General features: G+C 35.1%; 3 protein-coding genes across 6 annotated transcripts; 2 read left to right on the top strand and 1 right to left on the bottom strand.

Moving 5' to 3' along the window:
* Positions 1–6,099: 6,099 nt before the first annotated feature.
* Positions 6,100–10,070, top strand: LOC141706681 (cellulose synthase-like protein H1). 2 transcript variants are annotated; one of them, XM_074509472.1, is made up of 10 exons: positions 6,100–6,502; positions 6,940–7,264; positions 7,360–7,467; positions 7,690–7,794; positions 7,923–8,135; positions 8,276–8,387; positions 8,487–8,671; positions 8,836–9,186; positions 9,277–9,583; positions 9,704–10,070. In XM_074509472.1, exons 1-10 carry the CDS (start codon positions 6,246–6,248, stop codon positions 9,835–9,837), a joined length of 2,097 nt encoding a protein of 698 aa, XP_074365573.1. In that variant the 5' UTR covers positions 6,100–6,245; the 3' UTR covers positions 9,838–10,070. The 2 variants fall into 2 exon arrangements, with proteins under 2 accessions (XP_074365573.1, XP_074365572.1); XM_074509471.1 differs by having other exon boundaries at positions 6,103–6,502; positions 9,277–10,070.
* A 263-nt stretch (positions 10,071–10,333) lies between these two features.
* Positions 10,334–14,344, top strand: LOC141706678 (cellulose synthase-like protein H1). 2 transcript variants are annotated; one of them, XM_074509468.1, is made up of 10 exons: positions 10,334–10,728; positions 10,892–11,216; positions 11,443–11,550; positions 11,695–11,796; positions 11,870–12,082; positions 12,181–12,292; positions 12,475–12,647; positions 12,744–13,094; positions 13,193–13,767; positions 14,206–14,344. In XM_074509468.1, the coding sequence occupies exons 1-9, from the start codon at positions 10,472–10,474 to the stop codon at positions 13,742–13,744; spliced, it is 2,193 nt and encodes a 730-aa protein (XP_074365569.1). In that variant the 5' UTR covers positions 10,334–10,471; the 3' UTR covers positions 13,745–13,767; positions 14,206–14,344. The 2 variants fall into 2 exon arrangements, with proteins under 2 accessions (XP_074365569.1, XP_074365568.1); XM_074509467.1 differs by having other exon boundaries at positions 10,336–10,728; positions 13,190–13,767.
* On the bottom strand, positions 13,910–19,191 carry LOC141706679 (condensin complex subunit 2). Of its 2 annotated transcripts, none has more exons than XM_074509470.1 (13): positions 18,832–19,191; positions 18,439–18,540; positions 17,701–17,818; positions 17,304–17,374; positions 17,165–17,225; positions 16,879–17,079; positions 16,504–16,790; positions 16,238–16,382; positions 15,873–16,126; positions 15,733–15,763; positions 15,196–15,335; positions 14,734–14,844; positions 13,910–14,398 (listed from the first exon to the last, which is right to left on the bottom strand). In XM_074509470.1, the coding sequence occupies exons 1-13, from the start codon at positions 19,075–19,077 to the stop codon at positions 14,207–14,209; spliced, it is 1,959 nt and encodes a 652-aa protein (XP_074365571.1). In that variant the 5' UTR covers positions 19,078–19,191; the 3' UTR covers positions 13,910–14,206. The 2 variants fall into 2 exon arrangements, with proteins under 2 accessions (XP_074365571.1, XP_074365570.1); XM_074509469.1 differs by having other exon boundaries at positions 13,910–14,404; positions 18,832–19,189.
* Positions 19,192–20,170: the final 979 nt, after the last annotated feature.

The following is a 20,170-nucleotide window of genomic DNA, read 5'->3' as shown; positions in this document are numbered from 1 at the left end:
TGCATAGACTTTATATAATTATATATATTTTTTTATAAAAACTTAACTTGAACTGAATTCTTAAATTCGTTCGTTTAATATTAATTACAATTATATAGAGTTCGATATGAATTAGAATTTAAATTTCGTAGAGGAAATTGACTTCAATATCATTTAGAATTAAAAAATAGATCGACCGACCGACCAACCAAACGACCAATCAAACGTTTAATGTTTTGTCAATTATAATATAGTATAGATAAATAGATCGATAGATAGTATAGGTGATAGTTTAAATGATATATAATAAAAAATATTAAGGATAATTTTGTAACTATTAGAATTTTGTAATATTTTATTTATTATATAATAGTATAATAATATAATATAAGTATAGATGGTATAGGAGTATAAAATGTAGAATAGCATGTTACTATCACATTAGTTATTGATTTACTTTACACGACAGTATAGTTATTGACGTTTAGTTTTTTTTAGTTCGCTCTTCTCTCTGCTTCAGTGACAAAGATCAATGTTACGTACATGCGTGGACTGATGAAAAGATAATTATTAATATAAAATAATGGAATATTCTTTAATATTTAAGGGTAATTAAGTAATCTCATTAATTAAATATATTTTAATATTTAAGGGTAATTAAGTAATTTCATTAAGTACCGACCGACCAACTACCAAACTTTTAATGTTTCGTCTATAAATATAATATAGATTTTTATTAGGGCTAAGTATCCATTTAGGATAAATTTTGATATGAGTGATAACTAAGGCCATCTCCCATATTTTAAATCCAAAAATTCAAATTTGAATTATCAACTGATCCAAATTCTGATTCAAAATTCTCATAAATCTAACAACATGATACAAATTATCTTTTACATATTATAATACACACATATCGTATTTAAAATCTTTATTATTAAATTTAATGTTTAAACGTGAACCTATTTATATTTGTCGGAAAATGTGGGTAGTAGTCCCACATTGTCAAGTCAATTTGAGCCATAGTTTAAGTGAACGAATGTCGCGTGCGCGCGACGAGTGACACTTGGAATGTTATCTCCTCCGAGAGAGCTTTCCGAGGTACTTTGAATTACTCAAAATGATTAAGAGATGGATGGGATATGATCATCCAAAGTTAGTCTCTTAGTTGTGAAAATTTGTGTAGAAAAATGAAAGTCCCATATTGAATTTGCAAAGGAGAATGTATAGCTTTATATAGTAAAACACTTATGTAATATTCAAATATGTTACTTATGTATTGCTCCAACACCTACGTGCGCGCAGAGGGGTGCAAATCTTGGGCTTTCGAGGGGTAATCCGAGACTTGTAAAGCCTTCGAGCTTGCTCGCGTGTGAGACGTGCGGACACGACCCGAATAATTACGGACTAGTTTTGCTAATTTTAATTTCCACTGGGCTTGGGCTCTTAAATTCTTAATTCGTTTTTTGATTACGAATTATTATAATTGATTTGGCATAATAATAATCTGATTCAATTACGGATTTGATTATTAATTAACGCGATTTATTTAATTACGCGTGAAGTAGCGCACACGTTTCCCTCGAGCCTATATATTATCGTATCAAGTTTAAGGTTCATTATTCATTCGAAATATAACACACAATCGCCTGCTAAACAAAAAACCCTACTATCTTCCGGTGATAGTTTCTTGCTCCGTTCTTGTTCGCTGAAGGCGCTGTTCGTGCAACAACACCGTTTTCTCGTTTTATCCTGGGAGGCTAACGACTCACACATTCGGTGAGGGCCGTAATAGTTTTAAGGAGACAGTTATACGCTGGACTCGAGAACTTCTTCTTTCATATCCTTTTATTGTCTTTCTGTTATTCGCATGTTTTGTATGTATTAATCGCAAATTGTGGTTCACAATATTATCTCTAATAAATTGTTTAAAAATAATAATTTCTTTTAATACACGTAAAAAATTATTAGATTTATATACTCAATTAACTAAAAATACATTTATTTCATTAATCAACATATAAAATAACATTAACATTCGTTACTTAATCACAAATCAATTTTAAATCTAATAAACTAAAATTATATAAATAATAAATTTGTATCAGTGAATAATGGTGATCCAAATTTGGACCAATATTATTTATCAGTCCAAATTTGGATCACCATTTGAATTTGAGACATAATCTAGGATAATTTAACCCAAATTTGAATTTTTATATCACCGTTGGCGGTTCCTTAAATTCATGGAACAAAAGGTTAATAGTTTACTCTCGTCACATACAACTTAATAAAGAGTTGAACGAATGAATAATTTTTTTGACAGTTGAAATGAGTAAATATTAATTTTTTTAATGAACTTTTAAATTTGGAATATATACAATATTTATTAAATAATGTGCATCTCAAACTTTTATTTGAGGGTCTCATTAATATTATACATTTTTAGAAACTATTATAATTCCTTTAAAAAAAAACTATTACCCTCATTTTTCGACTGGAATCTCCCACTTGGATTCTCGAAGTCCAACGGAAACGACAGTTATGTCTTGTAAGTTGTAAGAGCATCCACGGCCCTTGGGGTCAACTCTCCCGGGACACTTACGCATTCCCCGCCGCGTCATCCGAAATAACCCCATAAAAAAGGAGACCCCAATCTATCCAATATTAAGCCCACTTCCCACATTTGTGTAGCACTCTTGTACTATTATTATATTATATATTTAATAATTATTTTTATTATTTGATTTTAATTTTAATTTATCAGTATAAAAAATTTAATAATAAAATTAAAGTAATTATTTTTTTAAAAAATGTCAGTATAATAAAAAATATGACCCGTAATTAAAATGCATTATATTATTAAAAAACATGAAATTGAAAACAACATATAAGAAAACATAAAATTTAAACGTTACAATTTAACGATTCTCGTTGAACTGCACAGTTTTAACAAAAGGTGAATAAAAAATATATTAAAAAATTGAACTGTCCAAACCCGGGAAGAGGGACTGGGCTAGTTTTTTTATTTCCCACAATGCTGTCGAGTGCCTTTATCTGATGAAAGGGTCATTTCGCGCGTTTCGAGATGCAAAACAGCCCCGCGCTGCACATGCTCTAACTGACCCACTGACCCCCAATGGGCTCTGAAATGGTGCACCCTCAAGTGGGTCCACAACAATGATTGAAAGTTTGAAACCAAGAAAAAGGTCACTGGGCTTGTCGAAGCTTTAGTTATAAGCCGGTAAAAACTTATCGAGGACGGTTTGTGTATCTAACTTATAATTCGGATTTTTAACTTATAAGCTGATAATTTGAATGTTAATAATGACGTATATTTTGTCAACTTATTTTAATTTTTTGCGTTTTTATTAACTTTAATTTTAAAAATTATATTTTCAAATGTTAATCTAATCTAAAATTCATGAAATAATATGATTATATTTAAAAATTATTTATTTTGATTTATTAAATTAAAAAAATTCTGACTTATAAGTGAAATTATCCAAACACTTATATAAGTTACAAGTATTTATTTACTTATCACTTATAAATTACTTATTCATTTTAAGTTATAAGTTACTTATTTTAACATTTCCCAAACGGGCACTTAGGCTAATAATAATGCACACTCCATGTTCGTTAGATTGTCTAACCCACATGTCATCACAGTTCATTGAAAACATTTAACAACATGTCTTAGGTTAGATGTAATACCCCGGTCCCTGAGTAAATTTAGGACATCTGTTCAATTTATGAGATAAAATATTACTGCTATATGTATCAATAAATTATAATTTTTTAGGGGCTTGTGATGAGTTAGTCGTTATCCAAGTTCGCAACTACTATGTGCACCGACAAATTATGATCGTTTAGGGGTCTGCCCTTTGTTGGGCCAGTCATCACCCAAGTTAACTGTGTCCGGGATAGTAGACTTGGATTTATTTCGGACTCAAAATCGGGACTTGACCTGATTTTCGAAAAATGCTCAAAATTTGACCCGCATTATCACATTCGAGTCTTGCTAAAAATAAGAGGTGTGTGAGTAGGCGGATGCAGAAATTTTCCAGGAGACACCATATCTATTTATTCTTGCAATTATTAATTTTTAGGAAATCTGTTCAGTTTATAAGGTAAAACATTACTTGTGTTTAGTTTATAAGGCAAAATATTACTACTATGTTCATCAATAAATTATGATTTTTTCAGGGGCATGTGATAAGCCGGTCGTTATTTAAGTTTGCAACTACTATGTGCACCAACAAATTATGATCGTTTAGGGATCTGACCTGTAGTGGATTAGTCGTCACCCAAGTTGACTGCATCCGGGATAGTAAGTTTCGGCTTAATTCGGACTCAAAATCGGGACTTGGCCTGATTTTCGAAAAATGCTCAAAATTTGACCCGGGTTATCACACTTGAGTCTTGCCAAAAACAAGAGGTGCGTGAGTAGGCAGATGGAGAAATTTTTCAGGGGACACTGGATATATTTATTCTTGCAATTATAAATTTTTGCGGGAATACTTTCATATATTTCAAAGCTTTTAATCTTAAACGAAGGTCAATTTTATTCTAAGGGGACACATGTCTAGATCGGAAAAAAAACGTTTTACACTAAAGCTTATTACCAAAGTTAAAGGAGAAACTGTATTTTTCTGCAGTGTAATTTAGTTATGAAGGACTGTACTGCCGTGTACATAACAAGTTATGAAGTTCATTAGTTCACATGTTCATCTGCATTGTCAAGGTGGGTACATATTTATAGCTTTGCAGAGTACTTGTACGTAATTCACATATGTTTTGATTGATTATCTTCTGTTGCGTATTCATCAGTCTCACTCTCTCTTATTGGTAACGAAACAGTATTGCTGCTGCACTTCCTAACATATTTCGTCGTAATTTATTTTTTTAAAAAACCAAATACGACGTTTTTATTGTCGGAAGTTAGAAACTTACGACATATAATTTCGTCGTAATATATGCTCAAATTTATTAGCGGTAGGTCCCACGTCATATAACATCCGACGATATTTCTGTCGGAAGTTCCCGACATATGATGCAATATTCCGTCGTAAGTTTTTATTATTATTTAACTCCAGAAGTGGGTCCCAGTGTTTTAACTTACGACGCAATGCAAATTTGTGGCGAAATCTCGAACTTTTAACTCGAGCAAAAACGACGGAAAAAAACCGTCGTAACTGGCTCAATTACGACGGTTTCCGAACAAAAAAACCGTTGTAATGCCCCCGTTTTGTTGTAGTGTGAGCTGTGCGTTTACTACGAATGTGTCAGTATTCGATTTTCTTTTACTATGACTGTGTTAGTTCTACTTGATTATTCAACTTAACTAGTTTTAATTGATTACTTCAATGTAGACACCAAATGATTTGTGATTAGAACATGCATTTTGTATTGAATTATTGCATCATTGTATAGTTTCTTTTTTATGATCACTGCACTTAACTGTCTTGCGCTAATTGTCTGTTGGAATGATGTGTGGTATGTTAGGAATTGCCCCGGATCGTTTGTGGGAGGGGCAGTTTGCTAGATATGAGGTCTTTTGGGAGTGAACCAAGAACAAACTCATGTGTGCTCGACCCACAGCGGACAATAGTATACTAATGTGGAGTTAGGTATGCTCAACAAGCCCAATAAGTGATATCAGAGTTTTAGGTTGTAACGGTCCAGAACAATCTTAGTTGGGCTTCCAGAATGGATCTAGGAGAAGGCAGATGGAGTACCCAGTATGAGCTCAATAAAAAGGGAGGTGGGTCTTTCAGTATGGGCCTGGGGGAGTAAGAAAGTCAGAAGAATTCTAGTATGGGTCTAAAGGGAGCAGATCACATAATCAGGTGGCAGAGTCAAATCCGTGCGGACTCGACTCAAAACGGACAATATCATACTAATGTGGAGTTAGATCTGCTCAGCAAGCCCAACATGGTATGTCCTCATTCGAAAAGTCGGACATCATTGCTTACCTCATTTCAATTCATAATGTATGTCTAGCCTTATATCCTAACCTTTCCTTGGCCACAAATGCTTGCAAATCTCTCTCTTCACAGTGGTCCGGAATCATTTTTGGCTATATATAACCTTCACTTATTTGAGTCCAAACGTATTCTAGAAGGCGCCAAAGCTGCATTATTTCCACATGAGTTGTACTGCTCATACAGTCAAATTATTATCTATAAAACTGCATTACCTCCAGCTTCAGGTTCAACACTCTTAACTTCAGTTCCCCTTGAAAGTCTAAGTAGAGTCGAACAATGGCCAATAAGAGCACTGCACCACTGTACGAAAGAATTCATCTTAAGAACAGCATTCCTCGTGCAGTGGAACTTCTAATCCTTTTTCTTCTCATCTTTCTCCTTGCTTATCATGTAATCTCTCTTAAAAGCCACGAAATACCTTCCCTTCTCGCCTTCCTTTGTGAGTCCTGCTTCGCGTTCACTTGGATTCTTGTTATCAACATCAAATGGAATCAAGTCAAGTATATACAATATACTGATCGACTCTCAGAATTGTTAGTTTTTACTTTTCCTAATGCACACTTGTTTTTTATACAGCTGCGCTGGTCATAGGCACACAATATGTATTCATGTTTGTGATATACTCCCTCCGTCCCAAATTATCCGTCTTATTTGACTTTTTGCGGTCAAATTGACCCAATTTTGACTGAAGATTATATATAGTACATTATTGAAAATATTTATAAAAATTATATCATTAGAAAGTATGTTCAATCTACTTTAATATGTATTTTTCAGTTTTTCAAAATAATAAAATAATGAGTTTATATATATGGTCAAAGTTGAGTCAATTTGACCGTCAAAATTCAAACAAGACAGATAAATTGGGACGGAAGGAGTATTTGCCATTTCATGACAATGGGCATAATATTTATACATTTTAAGTACATGATTTTAATATAAGTTCAATTATGTGTGATTAACATTGTAGGGTGTCTGAGCTTCCAGCAGTTGACATGTTTGTTACCACTGCTGATGCTGAACTAGAACCGCCTATTCTGACAATGAACACTGTGTTATCGCTGTTGGCAGTTGATTATCCGCCTCACAAATTATCTTGTTACTTGTCGGACGATGGTGCATCTCCTCTCACATACTATTCTCTGGTTGAAACCTCTAAATTTGCCAGGACTTGGGTTCCTTTCTGTCAGAAGTACGATATTAGTATCAGAGCTCCATTTAGATATTTTACGAGCTGCTCCAAACCATGTGAAGATGATCCCTTAGAATTCCAACAAGAATGGAAAACAGTCAAGGTAGCAACTCAATTTAACCTACACTTTTACAACTTAGACTAGAGAGATTTGCAAAGAGCATGATAAGTCTATTTTCTGATTTCATTCTTTCATAGGATAAGTACGACGTGCTATGCCAAAAGATTGAAGATGCATCACAAACTTATGTTCCTTCTGAAGTTTTTTCAAAGGTGGACAAGAAGAATCATCCCCCCTTATTAAAGGTAATTACCGGTTCTATTTGTTTGTATGATACGAAGCATACATAATATTCTACAGAAAAAACATAATTATGTCGATAAACCTCTTTTGAGGCTACATAATTATGTAAATTAAGCAACTTATTTTAGCAATACATGATTCTAGTACAGTACTAGTGAACTTTCTGTTATGGACTTAAATATGTTTGTTAGCTAGCAGCTGAATATTCACTAGACATTTTGCAGGTAGTAGTTGATGAAGAACAAGGTCTTCCTCGCGTAGTCTACATCTCAAGAGAGAAGCGTCCAAAGCATCCACATAATTTTAAAGCTGGCGCAATGAATGTTCTGGTATATAAACACAATTTTGAGCGATAACAGCAACATATATGAATTATATCTGGACTTATATATTGAGTTATTGATTTTATAAGCTATTACAGGCACTCACATAATATTACAATTTTTTTACTGAACAGACAAGAGTGTCAGGATTGATGACAAATGCACCTTTCATTCTGAACGTCGACTGTGATATGCACGTGAACAATCCGCAAGTTATTCTCCAAGCAATGTGCATGTTTCTTGGTGTAGAAAATGAAAAGGATTGTGGCTTTGTGCAGTTTCCTCAGTGTTTTTATGATGGCTTAGATGACGACCCTTTTGGAAACCAAATGGTCATCCTGTTTAAAGTCAGTAGCATTCTATTTTTATCCTAGTTCATCTCATTTAAATTGTAAATGGTTTCATATGCAGTTAACTAAAGCTACATTTATCCTGTTTCAACTATTGTATAGATGGACATTAACTGATTGTTATGTAAATTATATAGTACTTTATTCAAGGAATAGCGGGAATTCAAGGACCTGTCTATGGAGGAACTAATTGTTTCCATAGAAGAAAAGTTATTTACGGATTATCACCCGTTCAAAAAGCTACCACTGGTAGGATTCATTCAATCACTACATATTTCTGTGCTGTGTTTCCGAGATGTACATGATTAGTCGTGTAGTTATTTACATATGTTCATCTCCAATTTTTAGGAAAACTTGCTGATGAGAACTTGGAAAGAAGGTTTGGGAAATCGAATAAATTGAAGGAATCAGCTCTGCAAAGTTTATTAGCATCCCCTTGTAGTCACAGTCAGGGTGGACTTTCCAGCTCTCTGGAGGCTGCAAATCTTGTTGCAGGTTGTGCCTATGAACAGGGTACCTGCTGGGGAACAGAGGTAATTTTCCCTTCTAGAACACATTTTCTTTTCCATTCTAACTAGAACAAGATTATAGGAACTACGCTTACACATTTGATGGTTTGTCTAAACGCGAGCAAATTTTAAAACAAGCATCTTGCAATAGTGTGACTCAAACCTAACGGGACAATGTGTTATATCAGGTTGGATGGAAATATGGATCTGCAACCGAAGATATCCTCACTGGACTTGGAATCCATGAAAAAGGATGGAGATCTTTGTATTGTTCTCCAGAACCTCCAGCGTTTTTGGGATGTGCTCCATCATGTGGACCCTCGACAATGATCCAAACCAAGAGATGGGCTACCGGGCTTCTAGAAATTCTATTTAGCTTTAAAAGTCCAGTTATCTCTACCATCTATGGGAATCTTCAGTTCAGGCAATGTCTAGCTTATATGTGGATACTGATTTGGGGTTTACGCTCCATTCCTGAGTTGGTGTATTCTCTTCTGCCTGCCTATTGTATAATTTCCCGCTCACACTTTTTGCCCAAGGTAAAAAATAATTCACATCTATTTTGATCTGATACATTGTAGTCTTTATTCAAAATTTAACTCAGATATCCCATATTTGTAATTTTCCAGGTGAATGAACCAGCTATTCTTGTCCCTATCGCAATTTTCATGATTTATAATCTGTACACACTATCGGAGTACCTTAGAACTGGTTTATCTGCCCGTGCCTGGTGGAACAACCAACGAATGGCAAGAATAAATTGCACGTCATCATGGCTATTTGCCTGTTTCAGCATGGTTCTAAAGCTCATAGGTTTATCTGAAACGGCTTTTGAAGTAACACAAAAGAGCCAAGCCACAGATGATGATGGAGATGATCAGAAGAATTTAAATTCTGGAAAATTCACTTTTAATGAATCTCCAATCTTCATACCAGGTACCACCATTTTGCTAGTTAACTTGACAGCTTTGGCAGTCGGACTGGCAGGCTTTCGACATGCCAATTTTGATGAGAGTAAAGCCGGAGTAGCAGAAATGATATGTTCTTTATGTGTAGTGTTGTACTTTTCCATATTTTTCAAAGGGTTGTTTGGGAAAGGCAAATATGGAATTCCATCTGCAACTATCTTCAAGTCCGGAGTATTGGCATTAGGGTTCACGCACTTCTGCAAATGGTCTGTCGAGGCTTGAGGTACAAAGAAAATTCTTAGGCTTATTACAGTAGCTGGATTCATTGGTTGAGAAAATAAACTCAAGGAATGTGAGTGTGGCTGCCCCTGCGATGGCCTGGAATATAGTTTTACAAGTTGATGTAACTGCAATCGATATCATGCTTTCTGTGCTTTGTTTAGTATCTAAACAGAAGCTAGCAATTTAACCATGTTTAATGACTGAGTAAATAAAAAAATTGAAAATTTGATCTATTTCTTGTCGCTTGCATTGTACCTTGGATATTTCTTTAATATTGGTAACAAGAGTCCTCTCCTATTAATAACACGAGTTTGAGGTTTCGACTCCCATTAAAGGCATGTGTCTGTCAGTGTCTAAGTATCTGCAGTTGAGTATTTTCAACATAGAACTAAAAACATATATTATGCCATGCAGCTAGATGATAATCCAAAACCTAAGCATGAATCTGTACAAGTACGTGTCCAGTTTTGTACCTAAAGCACGCCATTTCTGTAAAACAAAATGACCATGTTGCAGTAAAATAGATTGGTGCCCCCAAATACATAGAGATCATTTAAACCTATATATAAGGAACTAATATAACCAAAGTATATCTGGTATTAAACAAGATAGGTATAATTCCATCTTTTCTGCCATGGCCAACTCTCTCCCACTTTTCGATAAAATTCATCAAACCAAGATGGTGCTCAGGATGGTCGAGCTCCTGGTTCTCTTCCTTCTACTTTCCCTTATTATCTATCACCTTGTCTCTCTGAAATCGCATGGCATCCCTGGCCTACTCGCCTTCATTTGCGAGTGCTCCTTCACTTTCAATTGGATTCTCTGTGTTAACCTCAAATGGAATCAGTTTCAGTGCCTATCTTATCCCAAGCATCTCTTGCTGCAATTTCAGTACGAGACTTCTACATGACATTTTAGTTTTCGCTTCTTACTTATTCCTTTTTTATGTCATGCTTGATAATTTTTTGTTAGCTTTTATATAACAATTAAGGAAGCAATTAACTACATTATATCATAAAAAATTAAGATGTTCTTTGTTGATATTTAATTTTAGGACATCTGAACTGCCAGCAGTGGACATGTTTGTTACAACTGCAGATGTGGAACTAGAGTCACCTATACTGACCATGAACACAGTGCTATCGTTGTTAGCAGTTGATTATCCAGCTCAGAAATTAGCTTGTTATTTGTCTGATGATGGTGCTTCTCCTCTGACTTATTACTCTCTTGTTGAAACCTCCAAATTTGCCAAGATTTGGGTTCCTTTTTGTAAGAAATATGAGATTCAAGTCAGAGCTCCTTTTCGATATTTTACTAGGTCCTCTGAACCATCTGAAGAACATCCTCTGGAGTTTCAACAGGAGTGGGAATCAGTCAAGGTAATAATTGAAAAACAGTCGACCCTCGTGGATGATGTATATATGTTGATAATAATACAAGTACTTGGTCTGTTTTAAAACTATTTTTAGTCACTTGTTAGCTTCTCTATTATTGTTACTATTATTATCAGTCCACACTACAGACCAGAGATTTGAGATCAGGTGATTGTTAGTTATGCATATGTACAAAAATTGTCCATGTCTGATTGAGTGCATTCTTTTGTAGGATAAGTATGAAGTGCTGTGTCAAAAGATTGAAATTGCGTCACAAACATTTGTTCCTTGTGAAGTTTTTACAGAGATGGACAGAAAGAACCATCCAACCATAACAAAGGTAAGATACTCCTGCTGATCACAATATTTCAGTATGGTTGAATTAGTTTTTTTTTGTTCCTTTTGAGTAACTAGATAATATTGTCAATGTTATGTCTGTACTTTCAGTGAAATTTGGCTAATAATATTCAGTTTAAATCTGAAGGTGATAATGGAGGAGAGCGTTGTGCCTCACCTAGTCTACATCTCGCGAGAGAAGCAACCAAAGCATCCACATCATTTTAAAGCTGGTGCTATGAATGTTCTGGTATGTGACCACCTTCCAAATACATGCCTATTAGAGGGTAAATTGATTATCTAATGATGGATATGATGGACAGACGAGAGTTTCAGGACTGATGACGAATGCACCATTTATAATGAACGTAGATTGTGATATGCATGTGAATAATCCGCAAGTGATTCTGCATGCCATGTGTATGCTGCTTGGTGTCAAGAATGAAACAGACTGCGCATTTGTTCAGTTTGCTCAAAGCTTCTATGATGGTCTAAAAGACGACCCGTTGGGAAATCAGATGGTAGTCATGAATGAAGTAAGTATATTTCTTTTAAAAAAATTACTACACAGCACCATTTGGACTAGAACTCTAAGTGTCAATGTACTTGGTCATCTGTAAAATATTCCGTGCAGTATGTAGGAAAGGGATTGGCAGGAATTCAAGGACCTTTTTACTTTGGAACTAATTGTTTTCACAGAAGAAAAGTTATTTACGGGTTATCACCTGATCACAGCGCCACCACTGGTATGCATCAGATTTTCTCACTTTATAGTTTCAAGATAATATCTTGTAAGGTCTATCTATTAAACAAAATGTATCAATGTAATATGCTGTCTTGGCCTTCTTTTTCTCTTTTTGTGTTGCTAATCTATCTTGAACTGAATACTGAGAATTTGTCTTATCATCTCTCTCTGTGTTGGGAGAAGAGGATGTCATGTTCATGCAGAAGAAGTTTGGAAAGTCCTTAGAGTTCATCAAATCAGCTCAAATATTATCAGGAAGCATAAAGGGTGAAAAAGGCGGTCTTTGGAGCTCCGTTGAAGCTGCAAACCAAGCTGCAGGCTGTGACTATGAATATGGGACTTGCTGGGGCTCAAAGGTTTGTCAAATAGCTAAGTTCTGTCTACATAAGTTTCTGTCCTACTCCCAAACTAAATTTACTTTGTTGTTTACTAAATTTCTACTATAACTTCAGGTTGGTTGGATGTATGGATCATCAACAGAAGATGTCTTGACAGGACTCGCAATCCAGGGAAAAGGGTGGAAATCCATGTCTTGCTTCACCAATCCACCTTCCTTCAAGGGCTGCGCCCCAAATAACGCGCCTTCCTTTTTGACGCAAATGAAGAGATGGTCAACTGGTCTGCTTGAAATATTGTTCACCTCTAAATGCCCAGTTTTAGTCACCATTAATGGAAATCTCCAGTTCAGGCAATGCCTGGCCTACATGTGGCTTTTGACTTGGGCTTTAATGAGCATCCCTGAGTTAGTCTATACTCTTCTCCCTGCATATTGTATTATCACCAACTCACACTTCTTGCCCAAGGTAATAATAAATCACTGTCATCCATTTTCTGAGTGAAGGCGCATTATCAAAATGATAATAATAGTAGCAGTAATAATCTTTCTTGTGACCTGCAGCAGGACGAGCTGGCTCTTCTTATACCTGTTACACTTGTAGTAGTTTATAAAGCCTACACATTATATGAGTACTGTATAATGAGACAATCTGTACGTGCATGGTGGAACAACCAGCGAATGGCTAGAATCACCTGCACATCGTCGTGGCTCTTTGGATTAATAGGCGTGATTCTGAAGCTGTTAGGGTTGTCTCAAGCTGTATTTGAAGTAACAAAAAAAGAACAAAGTCAAGATTATGAAGATGAGACTAACACAAAGTCTGGAAATTTCATGTTTGATGAATCGCCTTTGTTTGTGCCTGGAACCACGATTTTGCTACTGAACTTGACAGCTCTAATTGTCGGAGTGCTTGGCTTTCAGCCATCTGTTGACAGTGGTAATGGAGTGGGAATAGGGGAGAAGATATGTGCTTCACTCGTCGTACTATACTTCTGGCCATTTTTCAAAGGATTGTTCGGGACAGGAAAATACGGGCTTCCAGTTTCAACTATATGCAAATCAGGGGCACTGGCATTGCTGTTCATGATATACTTCAGAAGCTCAAATCAGACTTGAGGTCAACATGATGAAAATTGCTGGTTAGTTGTAGTTCGGATAGAATGTTCTAGCTTTACGTTCTTGAATAGCAGGTTATGTTTAATACAGCTAATATTTTCCGTTAATACCAACAGTACCAACCATAACATAAAGTGACCATAATTAAACATAACTCACAATCCATCTTAAAGTTAATCAAACATAATTCGACCATAATGATCAATCAGCAAGCTGCAATAGCATTACAGACTCCTTTGCCCGCCATAAATTCAAATTACAAGGTAACTGTTTATCAATATAAATTATTTTCATGCCAAAAGGAGGCATACAATAAGGTCAACCTTCTGTGTAATTTGAAATATTATTGCACAACAGGTTAAGTTTAACACATCATATAAGAAACCAAATACTATTCTGAAATATCCATCAAGATCAAAAGATGAGTGCAGTGAACTTTTAATTCTTGTTTCTTTAAACAGATCACTGCTGTTGCGGAAGATGAATGCTCAAATCGTCCAAACTCTCCTGGCCTTGGATGCTCAGTCCGTGCTCATTTGCTAGGTGCAGCAAACATATAAAGCATAAGTGCGGGGAGATGTCTTTGAGGGATTCAGCTGCCTTGCAGTCATCAGGAAATGCAGCCAAGGCATCCTTGAAAGATATTGTTCCACCCTGCTCCTTGACATTGGAAAAACAAGACAATGGCAACATGGAGATATCAGAATTTAGAAGCAACGGACTGACATCTAACTTACCTACCTCTAATTAAATAAACTGTGTTCAGAAAGCAGCATAATATCACAAGCCATATCAGCAAAATTGCTGCAGTACTGTGTTTTCAATTTTAAACATCCTAAGAATTTAATCTTAAAATGTTCCACTTCAGTATAAAACTTACATAGCATACCGTTCGGTTAGATTTCTTTATTTCGAGGGAGCTTATACTAGAATAAGAAAATTTGATGTCACATATGAAAAATAGTCGAGAACGAGAGAAATTAACTTACTTGAACAGACTGCACTTGCGATTCTTGCAGAGACCCCCAAAGAGTTTCTTTTAGTACCTGAACATCAACTTGTTTGGACTTTCTGTCATACTGGACTTCAATCTTATTGACCTGTGTTACTCGGGTAATAATATGTTTTTATTAGAAAGAACTAGTGTAACTTTCATTTTACTACGGATACATGGGTATACTAACTAACAGCGAAGAAAAATAATGCAAAGGTATAATGAGTAAATTGTTGCCAAGCACTAAAGTTACAATAGGTTTCGTTTAAACGAAGGGAAGAGGTAGAACTCCTCACTAATGATATCTCAGATCCATAGGAAAAAAGTTAGAGTGTTTCCACATAATACTTTCTATATTTGTAGATGTTTGGTTGAAAACGAAACGTATGTCAATTGATTAATAGCTAAAGCAATGGTAGATTGGAATTTGGATCATCAAAATATAACGTAAACAAACCTGACGAGGCTGAGAGACCAGTGTATTTGATTCTTCACCATCACTACGATCATTTCCATCATCAAAATGGTCAGCAAACCCAGTATCATAATTCCATGATTGCATGTTATCGTAATTATCCGCTTCATGACTCATTTCAGCTGAAAAGAAAAACAGAATTGAGGGCTACATATTAAATTTTTCCCAATAGTCTAGTACTGCTTTTTCACTCGAACAGCAGTGAGCCTTTTAGAGAGATAATACAAGTTCATCTGCTAATTTAAAATGAAGATAGCAGATGGGTTCAGAAGCCAGTATAATAATGAGGATGTTCATCTGCAGATAGTGTAATCTAGATCAACGGAGTTTACTCATAATGTCATATTAAAATGCAACTATATTTTAAATACGAATTACACTTCATAACAGAAGCATCTTTCTTCAAAGCAAAGAAATACCACTTTTGAACATCAAACACAACTTGTGAATATTAAATTAAGTAAACAAAATACATTGAAGGAGTATAAAAGAAAGTTTTAACCATGACAGTGACTTTACCTGTGGACTTCTTTCTACTCCTTCCAAGGCACTACAAAAAGCACAAAAGCAACATAAAATGAAAATCTGCAAGAACCACAAAAGAAATACCAAACTGCAATGTCAAGAATCTTTATAGAAGGAAAAGGAACACATATTACCATCACATTAGGCAGAAGAAATAGCTTCACAAGATTCTCAGGTTGATAGTGACAATCTTCTGGAAGGGTTGTACTACAAGGTTCCTTGCTTGTAGGCAACAGTAGAGTTTTAGGATTTTTAGGAGGGGCGAAAATATCTGACATATCTTTGTCCAAGCATGTTAAAAAATCAATATCAACTGTGGTTTGCTTCTTATTCTTTGTTTTCTTAGTAATTACTGGTGATCCATTATCCTCCGAAACATTCTGCGGAACTGCAAATTGTGAATTTGTAACTGATTTAATTTTCTATAGCTAAAGCAACTTAATTAATATCAATAGCAGATAAAAAAGAAAAATTATGGAACCAATTCACGAAAGCTTACCTTTAACTTTCCGGAACTTCCAATGATCAGGCCCTGCCCAGGCATTCAGCTTTGAAGTGAACCCCAGATTTAAAAACAAATAGTCATCAATTTCGCCAAATCTATCATCTGTGTCATTTTCATGAAAATCAGTTGATTCTTTAACCTGTAAAAGATCAGTTGTAGCATATTAGAAAACTTTATTATTCAATTCGAAATAAAATCAAAGAATGTGCTTGTTTTTAAAGATTTACAAGGAAATAATAAAACGAGAGAAGGCCTAGCACCTCATATTGACTTGGCATAATTGGGTCATCACCATAAGTTCCCTCGTACGCCAAATTTGTTTGGTCATCCTGATTATCATCCCATGTTCCCGCATTATCAAATGTATCAGCATTGAACTCAGCACCATTGTCGTAAGGCTCATCCATTTCTTCTGTCGGTTTTGTCCCAAAAGAAAATGTATCTGGAGGCCTTTTATTATCATCATCAAAGTGGTTGACTATTTCCCTCAGGCTAGGTGAGATCTCAAATTTTTTTGACATGTTTACAAACATCTCTTCGCTGCATTCTATCAATTAAAGACGAGAACACCTCTAAGTTTCCAGCTAAAACCAAAAACAGAAAACAAATATTAAATGTTGTTAGATATGACAAACCTTTGGCAAAAGAGATATCAATCATCGCTCCTTTATCATGCTGATTAGAGCCTGACGAACACTTTGCTGGAACTTCCGATGAATCAAAAAGTACCCGACAGCCACCATACACTCCCAGATTATTCAGTAAGAGACCCTTGGCCCCACCTTCATCAAACTGAGCAGATGTTTGATGATAGAGAGGATCAACAGCAAATGCAGCTAAAGAAAGAAAATCAAAGCAACCCTTTTAATTGTTGGTTTTAAGTAAATTATATTATTTAAATACGATATAGATAAATGCTACCATCAAATTTCTTCACATTAAGCGCATCGAATGAAGATTCAAGTGTTGATAAAGGTGACAACTGCAGTAATACCTCAATATTAGTTATGGTACATTTGTTAATCTAATATATGAAATTATGAATTACTTAGTAACAGACCTTTCGATCCTTTTCTTTTTTCGAATTGTCTTCCTCTTGCCCATCGATATTTGAATCTTCCACAGTACCATCTAGCATAACAGAGCATCAAAAGAAATACGAAATAACAATATACTCACATACAGCAATTAAATTCAGCAAATAACTATAATTTATAACTGTTTTCATCAGTTAATAACAAAAATTAAACCGAAAAAATTGGCACTTGTCAGCCGTCCCCGATACCCTTCCCTAACAGATGTCGTATAACCCCACAATTCCTCCCCCCCCCCTCTCTCTACCTCACACACCGGGTCTCACACCTACCAAGTTCAGCCTGAACCCTTCCCTTCCACTCTACCAACCAACAATTCAGATAAACTGAGATTTAGACTTTTAGCATGACTTGGTAACTAACCTTCCTCATTTTCTTGACCCACTCGATTAATCCCTCCAAGGACCTTATATGCCTCTGAATGAACAGAATCTACCCTCATCGAATATATTTTGACTCCAGCTTCAAGAGTGCAACTTGCCTACAAAAATGCAAATTAGATAAATAACAAAATTGAGGATGAGCATGTCATGGTACTAGACATACGTCACATACCAGAATGCCAAGATCAAAGTAACATCTGTATACATTACATCTAGGTTTTGGAACTCTGTACTTTCTCTTCCAAGTCCAACTTGAATCATGTAAAGTATTCATTAAAATTAACTACCGAGGGGCACACATTAAGAAATGGACTGCACCATTTTGTTAGAAAGAAATACCAAGCAAAAAGCTAATAATTTTCAATTGGTTGTATCATGGTTACTCATATTAGTCTCTTTTTTTTGTGAATTAACCTGAATCGCATATGATAAAGCATCTCATTCCCGCATTATACAATTCTCTAGTTAAGTCAAATAATTACATGACCCTGGCCTGGATATTAACTTGTTATAAGTATTTCAACTAATGAGTTAAAGTCTGTCCTAACATATTGATCACAGGTTGGAGTTCTGAATTAAAAGCTTATCTAAGTACTTGTACAGTTTTACAGAAAGGAAGTTCAAATTATGTTTCCATAACCGTCACCAATATTAAAGCAAACAAGACATATACAAATAACAAACTATCCACACAATTTCAATCGACTAAAACTAGTACCTTTTGGAAATTAGTCTCCACATCATCTTCTGCATCGACCTTGATTATATCGCACAAATGATCAATCAAACTCAGCTCCCACGTATTCTTCTGATTAATTTTCTGTAACCACGAATTGTTTCAAATCAACAATTAAACACAATTGAAACAATAATTCAACAAAACCTTAAAAAATAATTTTTTTTCTCGTCCTCAACATAATAGATAATCCAAATAAATTAATTAAATTCTCCGTTCTCGATTAAATTAACATACAACATCGACAAATTAATATTTTATAATCGGTCTAAAGATAACAAATAAACCGGATAAATTAATAATCTCGATAAATTAATAAAATTCTCCAATCTCGAGAAAATCAACAAATAAAGATAGGAAATAGGAATAACCGACATTTTCACTGGCGAGTTTGATGCAATTGTGGAACAAATCGAGGATATGTTCCTTATCGAGACACGGAGTGGATTCAGGAGCGGCGGCGGCAGCAGCGGTTGCTTTGCGACGAGTAGCAGCGGCACGTGCGGCGGCGCGTGCTTGAGCGCGTTCAAGTTTGTCATCGTTTGAGGCTAAGAAGAAAGGACTTGAAGGAGAGAGAAGCTGAGCTCTCTGCTTTGGATTAGGGCTCACGTTTTCAGCCATTTCGTCTCTCTCTCTCTCTCTCTCGCTCTCTCTCTCTCTTTCTAATCTCTCTCTCTCTCTCTATCTCTCTCGCTCTCTCTCTCTCTCTCGATACAAATTTGGGGGAAAATGAGATTGGAGGAGAGAGATATATAATTGATGAATTTTTAATTTTGTGTTTTCCCTCCTTTATATTTGAATTTCAGAGCGGTGTGGGCTGGGTAAGATAGATGGACCGTTTCTAAATCATATTGGTGGTCGGCCCAAAGGTTCACAGAAGCCCAGTTTTGTGATAGATTAATTAAATTTTGGATTATTTTTTAATCCGATCGAATAGAATTTTCTTAAAATTGGTTCATGTCAATTTTTTTTAAAGAAATTTAGATCTTTTTTGAATTTTTCTGATAATATATTATTATTATTTTAAATATATTTGAATTTTGTTGAGGTCAAACTTTTACAAATTAAATATGTTCTAGATAGAGCCGTAAACGAACCGAACTCGGACGAAATTTTAACAAACTCGGACAAAATCTTAACGAACCGAACACTGTTCGATAATTTTATTGGACAAAATTTCTTGCCCGAACTCGAGTACGGTAATATTCGAACCGAACACGAACTGTTCGCGAACATATCGAACCGAACACGAACATGACGTGAACATCATTTGTATTTTTTTAAAAAAATATTTTTAAAAATTATTTTATGTAAAAAATTGTATCAAACTATTAATTATATATTTTTTACAAATAAAATATTTATTTGCAATAATTATAAAATATATTTAATATATATCACTAATAATACATATAACATTATAAATATACTATTTTTTCGAACCGAACTCGAGCTTAACGAATGAACCAAACTCGAATCGAACACGAACCGAACTCGAGTCGAACACCTTAAAAGTTCGGTTCAATTCGTTAAGTTTATCAGAAAAGAAATGTTATTGGAATTCGAGAACTCGAACGAACCGGACGAGTTTAACGAACAACTCGATTTGTTTACAGGCCTGGTTCTAGCAAATTTCGGGCAAGCAAAAATTAGCTCTCAAGTGATATAATTGCGTGTTTAACTGATAATTTAGATCCAGTAAAAAATGATATTT

Source organism: Apium graveolens, chromosome 2 (assembly GCF_009905375.1).
Source record: "Apium graveolens cultivar Ventura chromosome 2, ASM990537v1, whole genome shotgun sequence".
Lineage (NCBI taxonomy): Eukaryota > Viridiplantae > Streptophyta > Magnoliopsida > Apiales > Apiaceae > Apium > Apium graveolens.
This window is presented reverse-complemented; position numbering and strand designations above follow the sequence as displayed.